Source organism: Polistes dominula, unplaced genomic scaffold (genome assembly GCF_049000335.1).
Source record: "Polistes dominula isolate Pdom_NZ unplaced genomic scaffold, Pdom_raw_medaka contig_20, whole genome shotgun sequence".
Lineage (NCBI taxonomy): Eukaryota > Metazoa > Arthropoda > Insecta > Hymenoptera > Vespidae > Polistes > Polistes dominula.
This window is the reverse complement of record NW_028301147.1, coordinates 1,967,786-1,985,960: the sequence shown is the minus strand read 5'-3', so window position 1 is coordinate 1,985,960 and position 18,175 is coordinate 1,967,786. Positions and strand designations below refer to the sequence as shown.

General features: G+C 35.8%; 1 protein-coding gene across 1 annotated transcript in view; it reads right to left on the bottom strand.

Moving 5' to 3' along the window:
- Positions 1 to 18,154, bottom strand: part of LOC107066116 (uncharacterized) — a 221,016-nt gene extending 202,862 nt beyond the window's left edge. The window contains exon 1 of the mRNA XM_089177110.1: positions 14,977 to 18,154. Coding sequence (XP_089033236.1) covers positions 14,977 to 15,936 — 960 coding nt within the window. The 5' untranslated portion in view covers positions 15,937 to 18,154. The remainder of the gene's footprint in view (positions 1 to 14,976) is intronic.
- Positions 18,155 to 18,175: the final 21 nt, after the last annotated feature.

Below are 18,175 nucleotides of genomic sequence, written 5' to 3'. Positions count from 1 at the left end.
TATATGGTATATAGTATACATTGTACTGATTAAAAAAGTTTTAGCAAACATAAACGATATTCCATACTATGATATAGTTAGTATAATTTACAAAAGAAATGTTCAACTTGTTATAAAGTTTTAATATATAAATTAAAATAGTAATACAAAATCATATTACCAACTTTATAAACTTGTATTATTAATACAAATTTATTTTGAGGACTAGGAAGTCGTGTTGAATGTTTCTTTTTTTTTTTTTTTGGTTGTTCTTAATGATTTAAAATTACGACAATGAAGGTGTCGCAGTATGGTAGAAACGACTGTTCACGTGTACATATGAACAAACTCGTGTTTCGTGTCACGTAATTACGCGAAACAAAACGTTCGAATTTGTACTTCTAAACGCGACTTGTAAGACGACGACGATAAAACGTTCAACGTCATGCTATCAACTCGCGTCACGGAGTTGAGGACTAACGTTAAGAAAGACAGACGCTGAAGAAGCGTCGTCTTCCATTAACTTTTGGAAAGCTTAGTAACGAATTCCTACAAGTCACGCTGTCTCATGCCGCATTCTCTTCCTTGATCTTTCTACTTCTCTCTCTCTCTCTCTCTCTCTCTCTTTTTGTGTCTCTTTCCATTTCCTTTTACTTATTTTTATCTCTTTTTTTTTTTTTTTTATCTAACCAAGAGATACTATGTTCACTTCGTCTATTCTAACTTCAAAAATCCGAACACTATTTGGATAATATAATTTGTTAAAATTTTTTAATCATTTTAATATAATTTATTTATATTTTTATTTCATATTAATTAAAGAAATAATTGTAATCTCGTTAATGGTTTTATCATAATTTTGTTTATTATCATCTACAGAAATATGAAAATCAAATTTATATAATCCAAATTTGATTTATTATAAATTTCGTGTATTTTTAAATTAATATCAAATAAGAATATAATATTTATACAATTATGTTTATAAAATTAATATAAAAAATTGTATGTGTGTGGTGAAATGATTGGCTGTTTAATGAGTTGAGCTCAAAATAGGTGAACTAGTATCGACGTTCATGATTTCTGAAGTATTTAAGGTCGATGTCGTGGGTTCTTTGGAAGGAGAGCACCTAAGGTACGTGATTAGAGCTCACGAATAACGGCTACCATCTTTCATTATTGTGACGTTTTAAAGGCTCCTTTTAAAACCAATTCTAAAGTAGAAAGTAATCGGGTTGACCTAAGCGAACATTTATATCCAATGACGTCACATTTAATTACCAAACTTGATCGTTCGAATGAATTATTAAACGATTATAAATAAAATGAGATTGATATATAAAAAAAAAAAAAAACAAATAATTCAAATTAATTAATTTTATTTGTTTCATTTTGTTTTTGTTTTTTTGTTTTAAATCTTACAAAAGTATATTGGGATTTAATCGAAATTATAAAAAAAAAAAGAAAAAAAATAATCAATCGTACAAAACAATAGGACGATAGAGTTCGGATGAAAAGCTACGAGATTATTTAACGAGTGAAAAATCAGAGAAAAGAGTCGTTGGTTGGCATTTACATAAATACGAAGGGAACGTTGAAAACGAGTTGGAAATTAGCGCAAAATTCGAGTTTGTTTCATTCACCGGCGGTATCTCGTGAAAGGAAACATTTCGCTAATTTCACGTTGGTAGATATACCCGTACTAACGACGAGTTTATATCTCGTTCGGCCGTAAAATTTTACCGGTGCTCTGTATCCGAATCTCGCGTTTCAATTACAAAAAGGGTCTCTTTTGCCATGCTGATATAGACACACGCACACACATACACACATATATACATATATATAAAAATACAAAAATGTGAATAAAAAAAATAATAAAAAAAGAATGATCTCACATAGAAATCAACAAATTGAAAATACATGTGCAAGCATGTGTACGTAAAATCTGAGATATGTAAAACATCGATAATTATTATCTTTTATCTTTAATTTGTATAATTTTATAACAATTATTTAAAATAAAATAAATAAATAAATTAAACCAAAATATTCACTTTGTCTTTTTATATTTCTTTCATTCTTTTACCAACAAAATAATGTTTGCATCTATTCATGTAAATTTAGATATATACTGATATATATTTATATATTTAATATATTATTAATATATATTTATACAATGATATATTTAAATTGTAGATAATTGTTTATTGCGTATAAATTTAAAAAACAAAACAAAAACAAAAAATAAGAAATCATGGTGTACAATATTTTCCATCATTTTGTCATTTTCTTCCATTACAGTAGGGAATACAATATTTTCTATTATTTAGAAGTATATTGATTCTAGGATAGTTCTTACACGACTATAATGATTTATTATGACCAATAGATAGAGAGAAGGGTTGAAGAATATTGTTGAAGATACGAAACCCCCTCCTCCAACTCCCCACCTCCCCTGTCAACGACCTATCGACTACGTTTGTAACGCTCGAAGGAAAAAGTTCCGTCGCGTGTGCGTGGACGTTCTCGCTTAAATAAGAAATGCGTTAATGCCGTGAAAGGAAGTGCGGATAGGACGCGTCGAAAGGTATAAGGGATAAGGTAGAGAACAGGTAGAAAGAAAGAAAAAAAAAGAAAAAAAGAAATGACGAAGGAAGATGGGAAAGAGGGCTGGTCTTGGTCATTGGCGATCCTTCCTCAAGGCGAACGCATGCATCAACGTCGTTATTCACCATTTTATTCATTGTCTATCCATTTTGTTAAACCATTTCCACGACCATTTTCACGATACGCATGTATTTAAATAGTAAATCAAATAAGTATAGTTTATCTTTATATACTTTTTGTTTCCCTTCTATGTTTCTCGATAATATTGTAAAATATTTCATTATTTATGCTCGATAAAAGAAAATGTTGGAATTTTCTATAATTATTTTCTATTCTAAAAATATAAACAAGATTTTCTATATATATAAGTATAAAAAAGAAAAAAAAATACAAATTGGTTACAAATTTTACAAACTGTCATAACTTGTTAAAATTCATATTTTATCTCGCAATTTATTTTACATTCAATTATGACGAAAGAGAAGTGAAATTTTTCTTCACATTTCTATGGAAAATAATACAAAAATATTGAATTTTCGACGTGACGGTATGAAGAGGTTCGACGTTGATGAAATTTTTCAAAAATATACCCATATGATATCCCTAGGTACGTACATACGTATCTATATATGTGTTATATTAAACGTGTATTATTTGTGAGTGCCGTCGTCATACTTCGGGTTCGATTAATTGCACGCACGAATTATGCTACGGACAATACTATCAGGGATCTCGCGAATCTCCGGAGGGTCCGACGCGACCACACACAACACGCATTAATTCTCCTATTACGGGCATTGTGATACATGCGGCAGGTATGGTTAGAGAGAGTGAGTGAATGAGCGAATATGAGAGAGAGAGAGAGATAGAGATAGAGAAGGTTGAACATATTGGGATCGTCCGCCCACCAGGATGCTCGCGTTATCAGGTATCGGACGTCGCAACGTCATTGTAACCCCACCGCTTTCCACTAACGAGCTGTCGTCACTGTTAACACGATGCCTTCTCTTCTACCAAATATGTATACATTCCCGTTATCCTATTTCCCACAGTCACCATGAAAATTGGGTATGAAGGACACGCGACATGATTTCTATCTCTCTCTCTCAATCTCTCTCACTCTCTCTGTCTGATCATATTCACGATTATATGTTTAAACGTAACGACGTTTTAATTAAATCGAATCTAATGTAACGTTAATTATCATCAAAATTAATATAGATTAATATAGGTAGCAATATTAAGAAATTAATCTATTTTTCTAACCGATGTAACATATGGAAGAAATATAAAGCTTTCAAAAGAGATAGAAAGAGAAACGTATTGTAATAGAAGTGGTGAGAGAGAGAGAGAGAGAGAGAGAGAGAGAGGGAGAGAGAGAGAGAGAGAGGAAGAGAATAGAACACGCTAAACCGTGTTCGTATCGGTCCTAAGGTTAAATCGTTTAAGAGAGCATAATTTAGACCTTTCCACCCAACTCCCCCTCTCTCCATCTAACCCCCCTCCTCGAAACGATCGATTTTCACGTTCGAAACCGCGAAAGCGTGTACTATCTTAGGACGGAACAACCTGTTGAGACATTATAAAGGGCCGAGTAAAGATGCAAAAAGTATCATCAATAAGGAGTAAAAAAAAAAAAAAGAAGGAAAAAAGGGATAGAGAGAGAGAAAGGATGAACGAGCAAGCGAACGAGGGAATCCAATTAAAGCACCGAACGCGTCCTAATTAACTCCTCAATTACGCGGTTCCCCTCTGATTTCGGGCAAACAAAGAAGAATTTGGTTCCCAGGAGTATAGCGCCACCAGGGTCACACTCGTCCTATATTTTAAGAGAAACAAAGATAGATGAATGGTTCGTTGGTTGGATGGATATCGTTTCGTCCCTTTTGCAAAACTCCAGTGACTTGCACGAGTATCTTCTACCTACGTGCAATCCCCCTCTTCTCCCTCCCCCCCCCTCCTGTTACCGTTGTTCAGCCTTTGGGTACACATTATAATTGCGCATATTAAAATGGCGTTGCTAGTCCGCCATCCAGTAAGCAGTCAAGCGAACCAGCCATCTTTAATCAATAATGGAACATCAGGGACCATGACAACAGATACCCTTTCCCGGGCTTTTCGTCTCTCCTGGACCCTTTCCTTCCCACCTATCCCTTTTCGGTTAAGGGTTCTTCCTATCCTTCCTACTAATACTAATACTAATATTACTTCAACTTCTCCTTCTCCTACTACTCTTCTTACTCAGTTTTGGACACCCCCCTCCCTCCCATACCCCCATCCCACCATACGAGTCATGTTACACTGCGAACCCAAACGATCTTTCCTCGTAACTATACCAGCTTGAGAAAATGATTCGATATTACTCGTCGTAGGTGCTTTCATCGAGCTTTATATTGTATGTGGGAACAAACGAGATGGGTCTGAGGATGTTGGTATTCTTCGTAAGGATCTTTTTGATATAACCATGTGTTTGTAATAGTTTGGTATAAATGATGTTAAACAAACATTTGTACGATTCTATAATAGATTTGATTCATTTCGAATTTCATTTAGATTGAATAAAATACATTTGATTGTTTTTTTATGATCATTGATTGAAATAATTTTGTTATATTCCATAGATTACATTTTGATTGATTTTATAATACATATTTATTAGTATCAATCTTTTTTTTTTTTTTTTAATTTGAATTTCAATTTAGATCGTAAGAAATTACATTTAGATTTACGTTTAATTATATATGACTAGCGTATGATATCGATTATGGGCACGAAGTCGACACAATTTTCCTTGGATAGAAGAAACTCGTATTATCGGTTGGTTAAGATCGTTAAAAACAGGTCTACGACACGAAAGAAGAAGATGAAGAAGAAGAAGAAGAAGAAGAAGAAGCAAACGTAAAGAGGCTAATCGAGAGACGTGGAAAGGTAGGATTATTTGAACCGGAATCCTTTATATATATATATATACATATATATCCTTATACACTTACACATACGTAAATATACTATAATATATACTTACTTGATATAAGTTTAACACATAGATATACCATACAGATGGCACGTGCTAAACGTATCTCGCGTTTTCCTGTCATTCCACGTCCTATCAGGTTTATAACTCGAAGTAAAAGGATCAACGATAAGACTCGCACCTGTCAAACCTTCATTAAACGATAACAGCATCCTTTTTCTAGAGTATGTCATTGCTGTGGAAACTCAAGATGATGCGGCTTCTTTATATTAAAACTTACCGCTCCTATCTTCCAAGATAACGTTCAACCTCAGCACGTAATTCAACGTCTAAGACGACATGATTTATTTTTTTTTTTTTTTTGTACAGATTCAAACGAGATTATCAACATCCTAATGCCATTTGAAAATGTCGCTAAACCTGTCTTCGTAATATACTCGGTCATTAAGCCTTGTTCAATTGCAATCTTCGATCAATCATGCTTTAGATATTATTACAATAATTTTACTTCACAGATCAAGTTGTTATAGAAATATTAAATATCTTTCATAACATTTCTAATAGAGTTAAAAAAAAAAAGAAAAAAACAATGAACGATACATTAGAACTAAAAATTTGAAATTATACAAATAAATATAACAAAGAAACAAATAAATCATAAGATTGTTCATAATTAATTACAAAGTTAAATTTGAAAGTAAAATTATTTTAATAAGCTGTAACACAACGAATGTAATACAATTTAGAAATCGAAGTAGGATTTATCAAAGAGGGGAAGGGATGGGAAGAAAGAGGACGAGTCAATAATCGGTAGGAAGAAATCGGCATATCGGTCGGCGTATCGAACGAGCCGCCCTTATGGTTGGTCCGTGGCAACAACGAAAAGGGGGATAGGAAATTAATAGTGTCTATGTGCTTGAGCGGGAACAGGACGCGAGGTAGAGAAGCATTATCATTCCTCGTTTGGGCATTGGGAGCGTGTAAAGGCATGATGCAGAGCCTAAGAGCGGCACGGTCCAGTTCAAAGCGACGATCCACGCCACCATTGCCCGGACACGCCAGGGGCGCAACAGCTTGATACATCGTTACACGCTGTATCCTTCCATGTGCCCTTTCCACGCACCATCTCCATCCCTTTCTCTCTCACGATCGGTTGGTTCGATCCCAAAGCTCGGAGGTTCGAGTTCGTTCGTTCCCTTTTCAAGTCCTTACGATCGACCTAAACCAAACCCGTGTGCCGACCGTTCGGACGTAATTATTTTCTGTCCATCGAGAATGATCGTTTGCTCGCACCTTCTATCTATACCCTAAACCTCTCTCTCTCTCTCTCTTTCTATCTCTCTCTTACTTTCCAATCTTTTCTTTGTTTATCCTTCCTTCCTTATTTTATATTATATTTTGTTTGAAGCACATTGTAGATAAGTTGAAGGGTAGAATTTTGTATACCTACTAGGGTTAACCAAAAATTCGTATATTTTTTATTAATATTTGTAGAATAAATTTTACAAAAACAATTCATTATGCAGTTTTAATGTAAAGTTGCAACACAATAAACTAACGAACTTTTGGTTCACTCTAATATTTCAACATTGCATTTTTATAAATTCCAATAAATACAATTATCTTTAGTGATTAGATAAATCATGTAAATATATTTCTTCGATTATTTTCTATAGATTACAATTCATAACGTTTAATGTTACATTAAATAAATTCATTCGAAAGAGATGACAACGACCAACACCGTTTTATCCGTTTTCCCAGAGATCGGCAGTTCTTTTCTTGTGTTTTAACATCACGAAGGTCACAAGTCGAAGCTGTTAATAACTCGAGCAGCAGAGGGACATTGTGTCCCCGGGTTTCTTTGGCAATAACACAGAGGATGTTGGGTACTCGAACGATTTAAAGACCGGGTGGATCAGCGTGGGCGAGTTGCACACGCCTGACTCCACACGGTGTAAAATCGAGTTTTACGGCATGAGCAATGCCGTCTATCGTGAGATCGTATTAGACCTCGGCGCCTGCCTTCCTTCCCTTCCCTACCCTTCCCTTCCCTTCCCTTTTTAGTTCTTCCCGCGCCTTTAGACCGAGCTCGTAAGTACGCGAACCCGAAAGGTAGAGAGATGGGTATGGTATAACAGGGGATATTATGAGAAAGGATGCTTTTCTCATAAATATTTTTCTACCTTATGTCTATCACCCCCCCCCTTCCCAACAAATCTTTTTATCATTCTTTATATTTATTTTTATTTTTTCATTAACCTTTTTGATTATTTGTTTACTTTTATTCAAGTATCATATTAATCTACCGTATTTTTATAACTACTAAGATCAACACGCATAATTTTTCCTCTCGTCGTCGCTTATTTCGTATCATGGGTAACGTATACAATCCATGTAACATTGTATAACGATAGTGCATTTAAAAGGCGGTATTGAAAAGTCTTAAAAGAAGGATGATTTATGTCTGATAATAGCCAACGATAAATCACATGAGGAAGATCGAAAGGAAATAAAAGGTATAGGGCCAAAAGCATCAAAGATCGCGTACGGATCACTGTGAGTGGTGAATTTTGAAATTACCGTGTGTTCAACCTCGATGTTCGGCTTCCAAAGCGTAATACTGTAACAGGTAAAAAGAGAATTGAAAAAAAAAATAAATATCACGAAGAAAAAAAAACCAGAAACGAAAAAAAGAAAGATAGTAAAGGAAATTACAGGAATACGTGGTTACTTCGGTCAAACGGTCTCAGGGACATCGAGAAGTCGACTTTCCGCGCATCGTTTTATGGAGGCATCAATTACTTTAATATCCGTGCTTGGAATATCGACGCGAGTATACGCCTCTTCTTCTTCTTCTTCTTCTTCTTCTACTTCATCTTTTTCGTAGTCTTCTTCTTCTTCTTCTTCTTCTTCTTCTTATCTTCTTTCTGCTCTGGGTTCGTGCACGTTGTGATCGGTTGGTAGGTGTCGGTGCTCGTAAAGAGTTCGGTCCGTGCCCTTTGTGGCGTAATCGGCACGGCCATGGATGGAACACCACCACTACCACCACCACAACCATCGCTCGGATTATAATAATGTTTGCTATGCGACTATGACTCCGCGCGTACGTTTAATGGCGCTATAAAGAATCGATGCATCGTGTTTGACCACGAGAGAGTGAGAGGGAAAATACGTGAGTATGGTATAGTATACGAATGAACATACACAGAAAGAGAAAGAGAGAGAGTGAGAGAGAGAGAGAGAGAGAGAGAGGAAAGAAAATCATGAGTTAAAAGTATACATATATATATACGTCCTTACGTGACTATATAAAAGGGTCACGATGCACGAACTATTAAAGAATATGACTCGCATTCCGATAAAACGAATTTTTATTTTTACTTGAAAGAAAATTCAACGTATGCGTTTTCTGAGAAGACGAGGAGTATATGTCGCTATGTTCGACTAATTAAACCTAAGCTCGTAATCAAGCTCGCGAATTTATGGCAAGACTTTAAGCGAGTTACTTCGAGTAACTCGATTAACAACGCTCGATAACTTAATGATATTTCTATCTATCTATCTATCTCTCTGTTTCTCTTTCTTGATTTTTTTCATTCGATCTTTGAGCATAAACGTGCCTTTGTCATTGTAAATAATGAGAATAGTGCAATAAATAACATCGTTGCGTCTTAGGACTATTTATACGTCGATGTATTTTACGACTTATCTCGTGTCTCTCTCAATCTCACGTTAGTCCACTTTCTATGGGGCTACCTAAGTAGCTCGTTACGTTTAACTTTTAATAATCATTTACATTTTATATAGGTCTTACTTAAAACTTCGTTTACCATAGATATATATATATATATATATGTGTATATGTATTTTCTATATATATATATAGATATACTCACGTTTTAGTAAGGAATTTTCTTAATTTTAAACTAAGCAGGAAGTATAAGTATGTTTACTCGATTTCTACGATTAAAGAGTTTCTACGAAATTATCGACTTTCGAAACGGTCGTACTCGACCGAGGTTTCTCCGCATTTCCATTGTATTCGATAATAATAAAAAAAAAATAAAAAATAAAAAAAAATAAAATAAAAAGAAAGAAAAATACTATAAGAAATATAGTCGCGAATTTCAAGATTGAAAATGTAGCCTTCGGGTTGTAATCTTTTCTTATATCGTAATGAAATTGACTCTTCGAAATGGTCGATTGTGATGGTGGTAGGGGGAGGGGGGGGAGGAGGAGTAGGAATTTGACTGAATGGGGTGTAGATTTGCAACTTTATCTCAACGTACTTATAATGCATAAATAATATATATCAAAATATTACATAATAATGTTGGTAGTTGATCGAATAAGGGACATCGTTCGTTTATCTTCGAGAAGACTCTCTTAAAAGGTAATTCGTGAAAGGAAACATGAGAAAAGTCCGTTGTAACCGTTTATTACCGGCGCCGAACGTAAGAGGAATGTTTTTAAACGGCGTTGCCTTGAGGGGACACGATTATGAGTTACAATGTAATGGCGATTTATAGCATAGTAATGTCAAAGTAACCTTCTCTTTTCTCAGCTACGCAATACGTTTTGCCGTAGTAACATTTTATATTTCACGCGGTAATATGTCATTTTCGTGTAATCAAAAAAAAAAAAAAAAAATTTCATTAGAATTTTAATATTAATCATATTAATTTTAAAATTATTATAATTATTATTATTATTATTATTATGTCGTAAAAAAATTCTTAATTGTAATTTAATAAGTTATTTTTTTCTGGTATATATATATATATATATTTTTGTTAAAATAATTACAATTAAAAAATATTAAAATATTATATAAAATAAAATATTAAAATTTCCTAAGTTATTTTTGTTTCCTAATTGTATATATTTTATTAAAATAATTAAAATTTAAAAATAATAAAATATTAAAATATTATATAAAATAAAATATTGAAATTTCCTAAATTATTTTTTTTTTAATTCGATATATTTTGTTAGAATAATTAAAATTAAAAAATATTAAAATATAAAATAAAATATTAAAATTAATTTACTAAAATAATAATTATTTTATTAAATATTATTTTATTCGGTTATTATTTTTAGAATGTTTTGAATATTAAAAAATTATTGATACCTATTAAAAATTTATGTACAAAACAAACATACAAAAATATATATTAATAAATAATTATATATATATTTAATTCTTTATATTATGCTTCTTATATATATATGTATAAATACATTAGCTAAAATCATAGGTTTAAAATTTAGAAAAAATTTTGTTTAAATATTTTATTTTTGTATTTTTTTTTTTTTTTATATCATACGTCATTGAATAATGATATTAGATAAAATATTCGTATAAGAAATGACCGTTGAAAGGACTCGATGAGAGAGGGAATCATCACGCCATGTCAGAAGGAGAGCATAACGAAGAATAAATAATTAGCGTGCGGCTTTTCGGGACTGCGGTTTTAGTTGCGCACGCGCGCCTTGTCCGTGAGCACGTCGACGACTGACGTCCTGTCCTTTAATAACATCCTGAGGGCTGCGGCCTTCCAATCCTCGTTCTATTTCTTTTTTTTTTTTTTTATTCTTTTTATTTCTTTTTGTTTCTTTTCTTTTCCATGGCTTCTTCCGTTTGCCACATCGAATTACCAATATGTGTGGCATAGAAAGAATTCAATTCTTTCAATTTTGTTAAATGAAATCATTCAAATAAGTTATTTCATAAAATTATTTATATTTTTTTTTCATATATTTTAATTATGCATTTTTAGTAAATTCAGGTTTGCGACATTTTTTTTTTTTTTTTTAATATGTAAGATGCATAAAAAAGGAAAATCATTTACACAAGTGTAAGGTAAAAAATTAATTACAATATTTCTAAAATCTTAGAAAATAATTTCATTGAATATTAGATTGAATTCCATTTAACGACGATGATAAATTTTGTTAGAAATTAAAAAAAAAAATAAAAAATCAAAAAAATTGTCTGATAAATGACTTGTCATTGTCCATTTGTTCCCTACTTCGAACGCGAGCAATGAAAGCATCATTTTCTCTCATCTCTATATGCTCGATGACGATAAAATGATCGTCTATCGGACGTGGAATGATGGAAAAAAAAAAAATTGAAATAAAAAAAAAGAAAAAAACCACATTCACACACACACACTCACACACATATACACACAGACATAGGTTTTGCGTCGCGCGAACAGCGATCTAAATGAAAATGTGGGGGACGGTCGGCGGCAAAGCGTGATGCGAATAAATGCGCGCCATTAATAATTCATGCTTCACAAAGTGACACACGCGGTGCGAGAAAGAGAATGAGAGATAGAGAGAGAGAGAGAGAGAGAGAGAGAATCGTTCGTGATTACGCGAGATATCGAGAGTCAACCGGCATATACGTCGTACGTATTTGTGTATGCATATGGGAAATACACATCATAAGCGGGGGGATATTATAAAAGCCACAAGTGTTACCTACAGTGCACATCGTTCCTACGTTTCTACCTACCGATCGTCGCGTGTCATTGAAATTCCCTGCTTTTCACGCTAATAAAAACACTCCTTTTTTCTTTTTTTTTATAATTCGCCACAGCGAGGATAAATCTTTTACAGCCTTGTGTACCACCATTTTCTTTTTTTTTTTTTTTTTGTAAACCATAGCATTTGACGAGTTGTTGATAGGAAAATAGAAAAAAGAAAAATCTCACGATGAGTATAATACGCGAAAAAAAATCATATTTGTGATAATAATTCTGATAAAAGGAATAATTAAATAAATAATATAAAGTATAATTCTATTTTATTTTTCTAATCAAAGAATATAAACTCTTCTTCCTAACGAGTGTAACGAAATATTTGAAGAGATTAAAATCACCTAAACGATACATATAACTTTTCTACTATAAAGAATCAGTTTTTTTTTTTTTCATCACTGAAGAAACTCTGATCGTTAAAGATCGAAAAAGAAAGGTGTGCATTGTGTGATCGTGTGTTTGGTTATGATGAAAAGCGTAGCGTGTTAGTTGGGACCAATCGAACAGGCCGTTCTCTCATTTTCTCAACTGTGGCTACGAGACGAATCGAATCGTTCGGGGCCCAACATGCCCTTCGGCACTGGGTCCCCATATACTCGTGCCATGTGCTGCCGTAGGTCTGCCACTCGATCGAACGAACGAACGAACGAACGAACGCCCTTCAGGTAGAAAAACGAACGCATCGGTCGGCTAATACACGCATCTGGCGAGCGGAACCACCCCACCACTACTATAATATTTCCACCCTTTTTTTCTCCGCCCGTAAACCCCCCTCCCTCCCAACCACTATTCTTCCTCTTTCTTTCAACGCGATGCTATTTGTAAATCGTCACGGTTTTATACTTAATATGCCCTATTAATGACAGGTTTTATTATTTAGTACAAGCTAATAACTGACGGCCTATTATCGTTTCAACGTATAGCAAAAGAGAGGGTTGAATTTACAAGAAAAAAATAAAATAAAAAGAAAATAAATGACACGAAAACAAATAAAAAAAATTTTTACAAGTATCCGAACGACATATAAAAAAATATTTTCCTTTTAATATTATTTCTTTACTAAATAAAATAAAATAATTTGATAAAAAAAAAGTATACCAGTACATAAAACAAGGATTACTAATTGGTGTACAAAATCTTGAAACGTTTCGGGAAGTTGTTCGATGTTAGTGCAGGTGTGCCAATTTTGTTGTTGTTGCAAAGGCACAGAAATTTATAGACTCCTTCGCGCCTTGCAAACCGATACTCCGAAGTATCGGGTGCGACAAACGAAAGGAAAGATAGATAAATAGAATAGTGAGTAGAAATCTTAGTAAAAGGTAAAAATTTCTCAAAGGGAAGAATCGGCTTCGATTCAATGCCCTTATTCGTTCTGGATATACGTTACTTGCTAAGTGTTATCTCGATACAGGTGCGTACGTACATTCATGGAAGATGAACGATCGTTAGAAAGAAGAAACACTATGCAGATGAGAGTGTACACTGACTTTTCTCTAGTAGTATAACTATTTCTGTCTCTCTCTTTCCCTTTCTATATTTACTTTTCAAAGATACATACATTCCAGAACGTCGATGGCTCCCGCGCCGCAATTCTAAAGACTCGCTTCTAACACCTACGTAACACACAAAGTCCACTACTTTTGGAATAGAATCCACAAGATATATCGAGTATCTTGTGAAAGAAAAAAAGGGATAGGGTTAGTCGAATATAGCTCGTATATATCTTACGTCGTTAAAACGGAAAGTGGAACGTGCTATCCCTTTTATTTTGCCGATCTTCAACTTCAAAGTTTAACCAATGTGTAACGTGCAACTAACTACAGTTGTAATCTTAATATACAATTTTAAACTAAATAATTAATTTAAATTGATCATAAAAATTGTATCCGATCAAATCGTTCATTGAAAATAGCAAAAAATAAACATATCTCGGAATTAATTATTAAATAAATATAATTGAACAGGAAAGTGTTGTTTAAACAAACCCAGATAGCTGTAACTTTGCCACAAGAAGCATGCTCGTAAATTGAAAAGAACTCAAGTGACCGCTAAAGAAGCCATCGATCTCGTTTCATCGATAATCGGATGTCGGTGGTATCGACAAGGTTCTACCACGTATCTCTTTAACGTTCCCTTCGTCCAAGGTGCCGGGTCCTTCCCGGAGGGCCAAAACCGACGCACGATGCAAGTAATCACCGTAATTTCCTCACACAGTGTCGTAATTTTTCAACGGATGGGTCATGGCAACAACGGTTTTTCATTCGATTTCATTTAAGCGTATTAATATACCTTATTCTATTGTACTTATTTATATTTAGAAAAACAAAATCAGAACAATTAAAGGTACAAAAATTATATGTATGTTTATAATATAGAAAAAAAATTGGGAAAAAAAAAATGTGCAACGTTCTGTCCGCCGTTACTACTCTCTACTCTACGCCATTGATTAGCGTGAACTGAATTAATAAGATTAATGAACGCGATATACAGCTTGCTTTTACGAGACAGCGAGTTTCACTTCCGTATAGACGGCTATGCGAAAATGCTCGAGTTACGTCAAGAAGTATAATGGATAATAAGCGAAAACGAGCGCATTAACCTTCCTTTCCCTTCCCTTCCTCCACCCCTCCCCCACCGACTTTCGATCATCCACTTTTTCGCGATTGAAGAATGATCCAATCTACTTTGATCATCGAGTTTCTTCGGGAACCATCTTAACTAGAATTCCATCCAAGTTCAGATTATTGCTATCTTTTTTCTTTTTTCTTTTAGTTATTATTATAAGATTGATAATAGTACGTTGATAACATTTAACTAGATTTTGTTAATGATAAAAGTGAAAATCAAACTTACGGGTATCGATGGTTGCAAGCCACGAAGTGAAGCTGTCACATTGCTCCATTTTCGTTGTTGTCTGTTCTGATATTGTCCAGTGTTCCTATAGATGCTATTGTTCTGATGATTAACACCGTAAGGAACGCGTTGTGGTACGGACGACGGTCTGAAGGGTGGAAAGGATAAGGATGGGTAAGTTGGTGCTTTAGATCGATGATAATCGTCAAAGCATTGCTGCTGTTGCTGCTGCTGTTGCTGCTGCTGTTGCTGCTGTTGTTGTTGCTGTTGTTGATGATGATGATGGTGATGAGATGGAGGTAGGGAAGATAGATGATGAGGATGAGGGGGTCGATGATGATTATGATGATGATTGTGATGATGATGATGATGATGATGGTGATGATCACGAAGGTAGCCGTCGTTTGTGAGCGCAGAAACCGCCATCCTGTAAGCTGCGTGTCGATCGTGCGACGATCTTTCTCGATCGTGATGATCCTCGTGTTTAGGTTCGTCAGTTCGTCTACTTGAAAATGCATCCGGTAAACGTGGAGCTGGTGCACTCGTGGGTGGTCCATAAAAACGAGGAAACCCGAATGTTGAATTGGTTATATCTGGACGTTGATATAATCCTCCATCCCCTCTTCCCGTAGTTGTTGTTGTTCCTACTATTCCTTGACAATTAACAGGATAATCAAGACTTTCTAATTTTCCAAGAAAAGCTTCGGGTTTTCTTTCATAAACATAATCCAAATCCGTACGTGGATGAAAATCCTCTCCTTTCGGTTCAGGCTTGGATTCGTAACCTTCGGTAGGCTCCGGCATCTCCAACTTCACTTTCACTCGGCCGTTATCGAGCAGCTCGTTACTAATAGTTCTGTTGTCGCTCAAAGGCTCGCACTTCACCTGCGGAGACCTTGTACACGGACTCCTCCGCTGATCTAAATCCCCGTCGCAGCCGCCCACGCTAGCTTGCTGCATTTTCTTCTCGTCAACAATGTTCTTTTTATCTTTCTCGGTTTCTGTTTTTTTTTCAGGTGTCAGGTAGACACTTCTTCTTCGATAATCTCATCGTTCTCTTCTACCTCACACCTCAAACTTTCGACAATATTTCCTGCAATCTGATTCGTGCGTCTAAATAGAATCTGCAAAAATTCATGCCTAAAGATAGAAATAAAAAAATCAAAATCCACTGGAAGGAAAACCATAAACAATGTGTCTCAGTCGTCATCGTTTTTTATCTTTAATAATTTCTCGACAATTTCTACACAATAGAAATTCAACGAGTAACGAACGTGTTCCCATTTTGAGCATAAACCCTAATTAGTTAAAACACATCATTCGCACACGTTCATCGTATTTCAGTAGTCCAACGACAGCGTAGAATAGTCACGATATGCATATAGGTGGGGTGTGGTGGGGGTTGAAGAAGTGGAAGAGGTGGTGAAGTCGGGGTGTGGAGAGGGGGGAGGACAAGGGCGGCGTGACAGTTTCCTCGGGTGTCACGTGTCCCCGTCCTTAAGCCCCGCCTACGAGAACACGATTTTCCTGCGCCGGTGTCTCACTTCAAACACATCAATCCTGTCATTGGTTAAAAATATTTTCCCATAAATAATCTCTCAAAGTCCGATCTCGAATAAACTACAGTCACCAGAGTATCGTTTCTTCTTAAAAATAGGACCACTAACGTATAAGATATTCTAGATATTCTAGAAAATGTAGGTGGGAAAGAAAAATGGAAGAAGAAGAAGAGAAAAAAGAGAACTGTCACTAGGTGGTGGATTTTTTTCTTTGTCTCGGAGAGAGTGTTCGTCCGGTAGTCTCTCTCTCTCTTTCTCTCTCTTTCTCTCTAGCACGCACGCACAGCTTGTCCCACTCCCGTTATCCCCACCTTTCAGAAGCGGCGACAAATCAACGGGCTTGAGGCAGAGCACACGACACACACTAGGAGCGAACGCGGCACGGTCAGTGGACGGTCGGGCTTGCGCGCGCGCGCACGAGAACGACACGACACGACGACAACACGACACGATATTATACTATACGATACTACGCGAGGAGAACGGAAGAAGATACCAATCCACGAGATGGAATAGAAGATGAAGAAGAAGAAGAGAACTCCTGTCAAATACGTCTCGTTGTCGTTTAATTCCTTGAACTAGGAATCTAATCCGTCATCTTCTTATTATCTTCTTCGTTAGTTCCTTCATTTCCTCACGTAATCCTCGCGAAGAAGTAGAAGTTCTTAAAGCCGACGGTACGACGTTCGCGAGAGAACCTTGCGAAACGAGAAGCTCTCGTTGAAGTACTCGCTTTCGTTCGTTCGGTTGCTTGCTTGCTTACTTGCTAGCTAGCTCGCTAGTAGCTGGCCTGCTTGCTTGGTTGCTTGCTTGCCTGCTTGCTTGCTTGCTTGCTTACTTACTTACTTGCTTGCTTGCTTACTCGTTCGCTCTCACTCACCGGCTATTTTTCGATCGATCGGCACGCGCGCGCACATCGAGAGAACGACACGACTGGTCGTTCGTCTTCTCTCGTCTTCTCGTTCTTCGTTGGGACACACCGTGAGAAATAGGTGGACAATAAGAGAGAAAGATACAGAGAAGAAAGAGAGAGAGAGAGAGGAGAAGAGAGGGAAAGAGAGATTGCGTATGACAGAGAGAGAGAGAGAGAGAGAGAATGAATGAGTGAAAGAGAAGATTAGAAAGAGATGGAGAGAGAGAGAGAGTGAGTGATAGCGAGAGAGAAAGGGAGAGAGAGAGCACATACGTAAGGAAGCCGGGCTCGGTGAGCTGATCGCGTACGAGTTTCGTTCCACGCAGCGTGAAACTTGGCGGAGGTGCGCGGCCACCACCAAGAGGCGGAAACTGACGAGTATTCACGAGAACGACCGAACCTCCAATCCATATAACCATCTCTCTTCAACTTCTCTTTCACTCTTCGTTCTTTCCTTCTCTCACCAGCAACCAGTGTTTGTCTCTATCTCTCTATCGTACTCTCCGTTCAATCTCTCTCATTCTTTCCTTCTTTGCTACCCTACTCTACCTTCGTATTTTGCCGCCTCCCGCTTTCCGCGAACGCGTATCAACCGTGCAGACCCACGAAGTGGGTTCACCTTTTGTCAGACCCCCCGCACGCACCCCGCCTATCCAATATACACATACATATATATGTATGTATATATAGATCGTTTATATGTAAGAGGGAATACTCGATCCACATA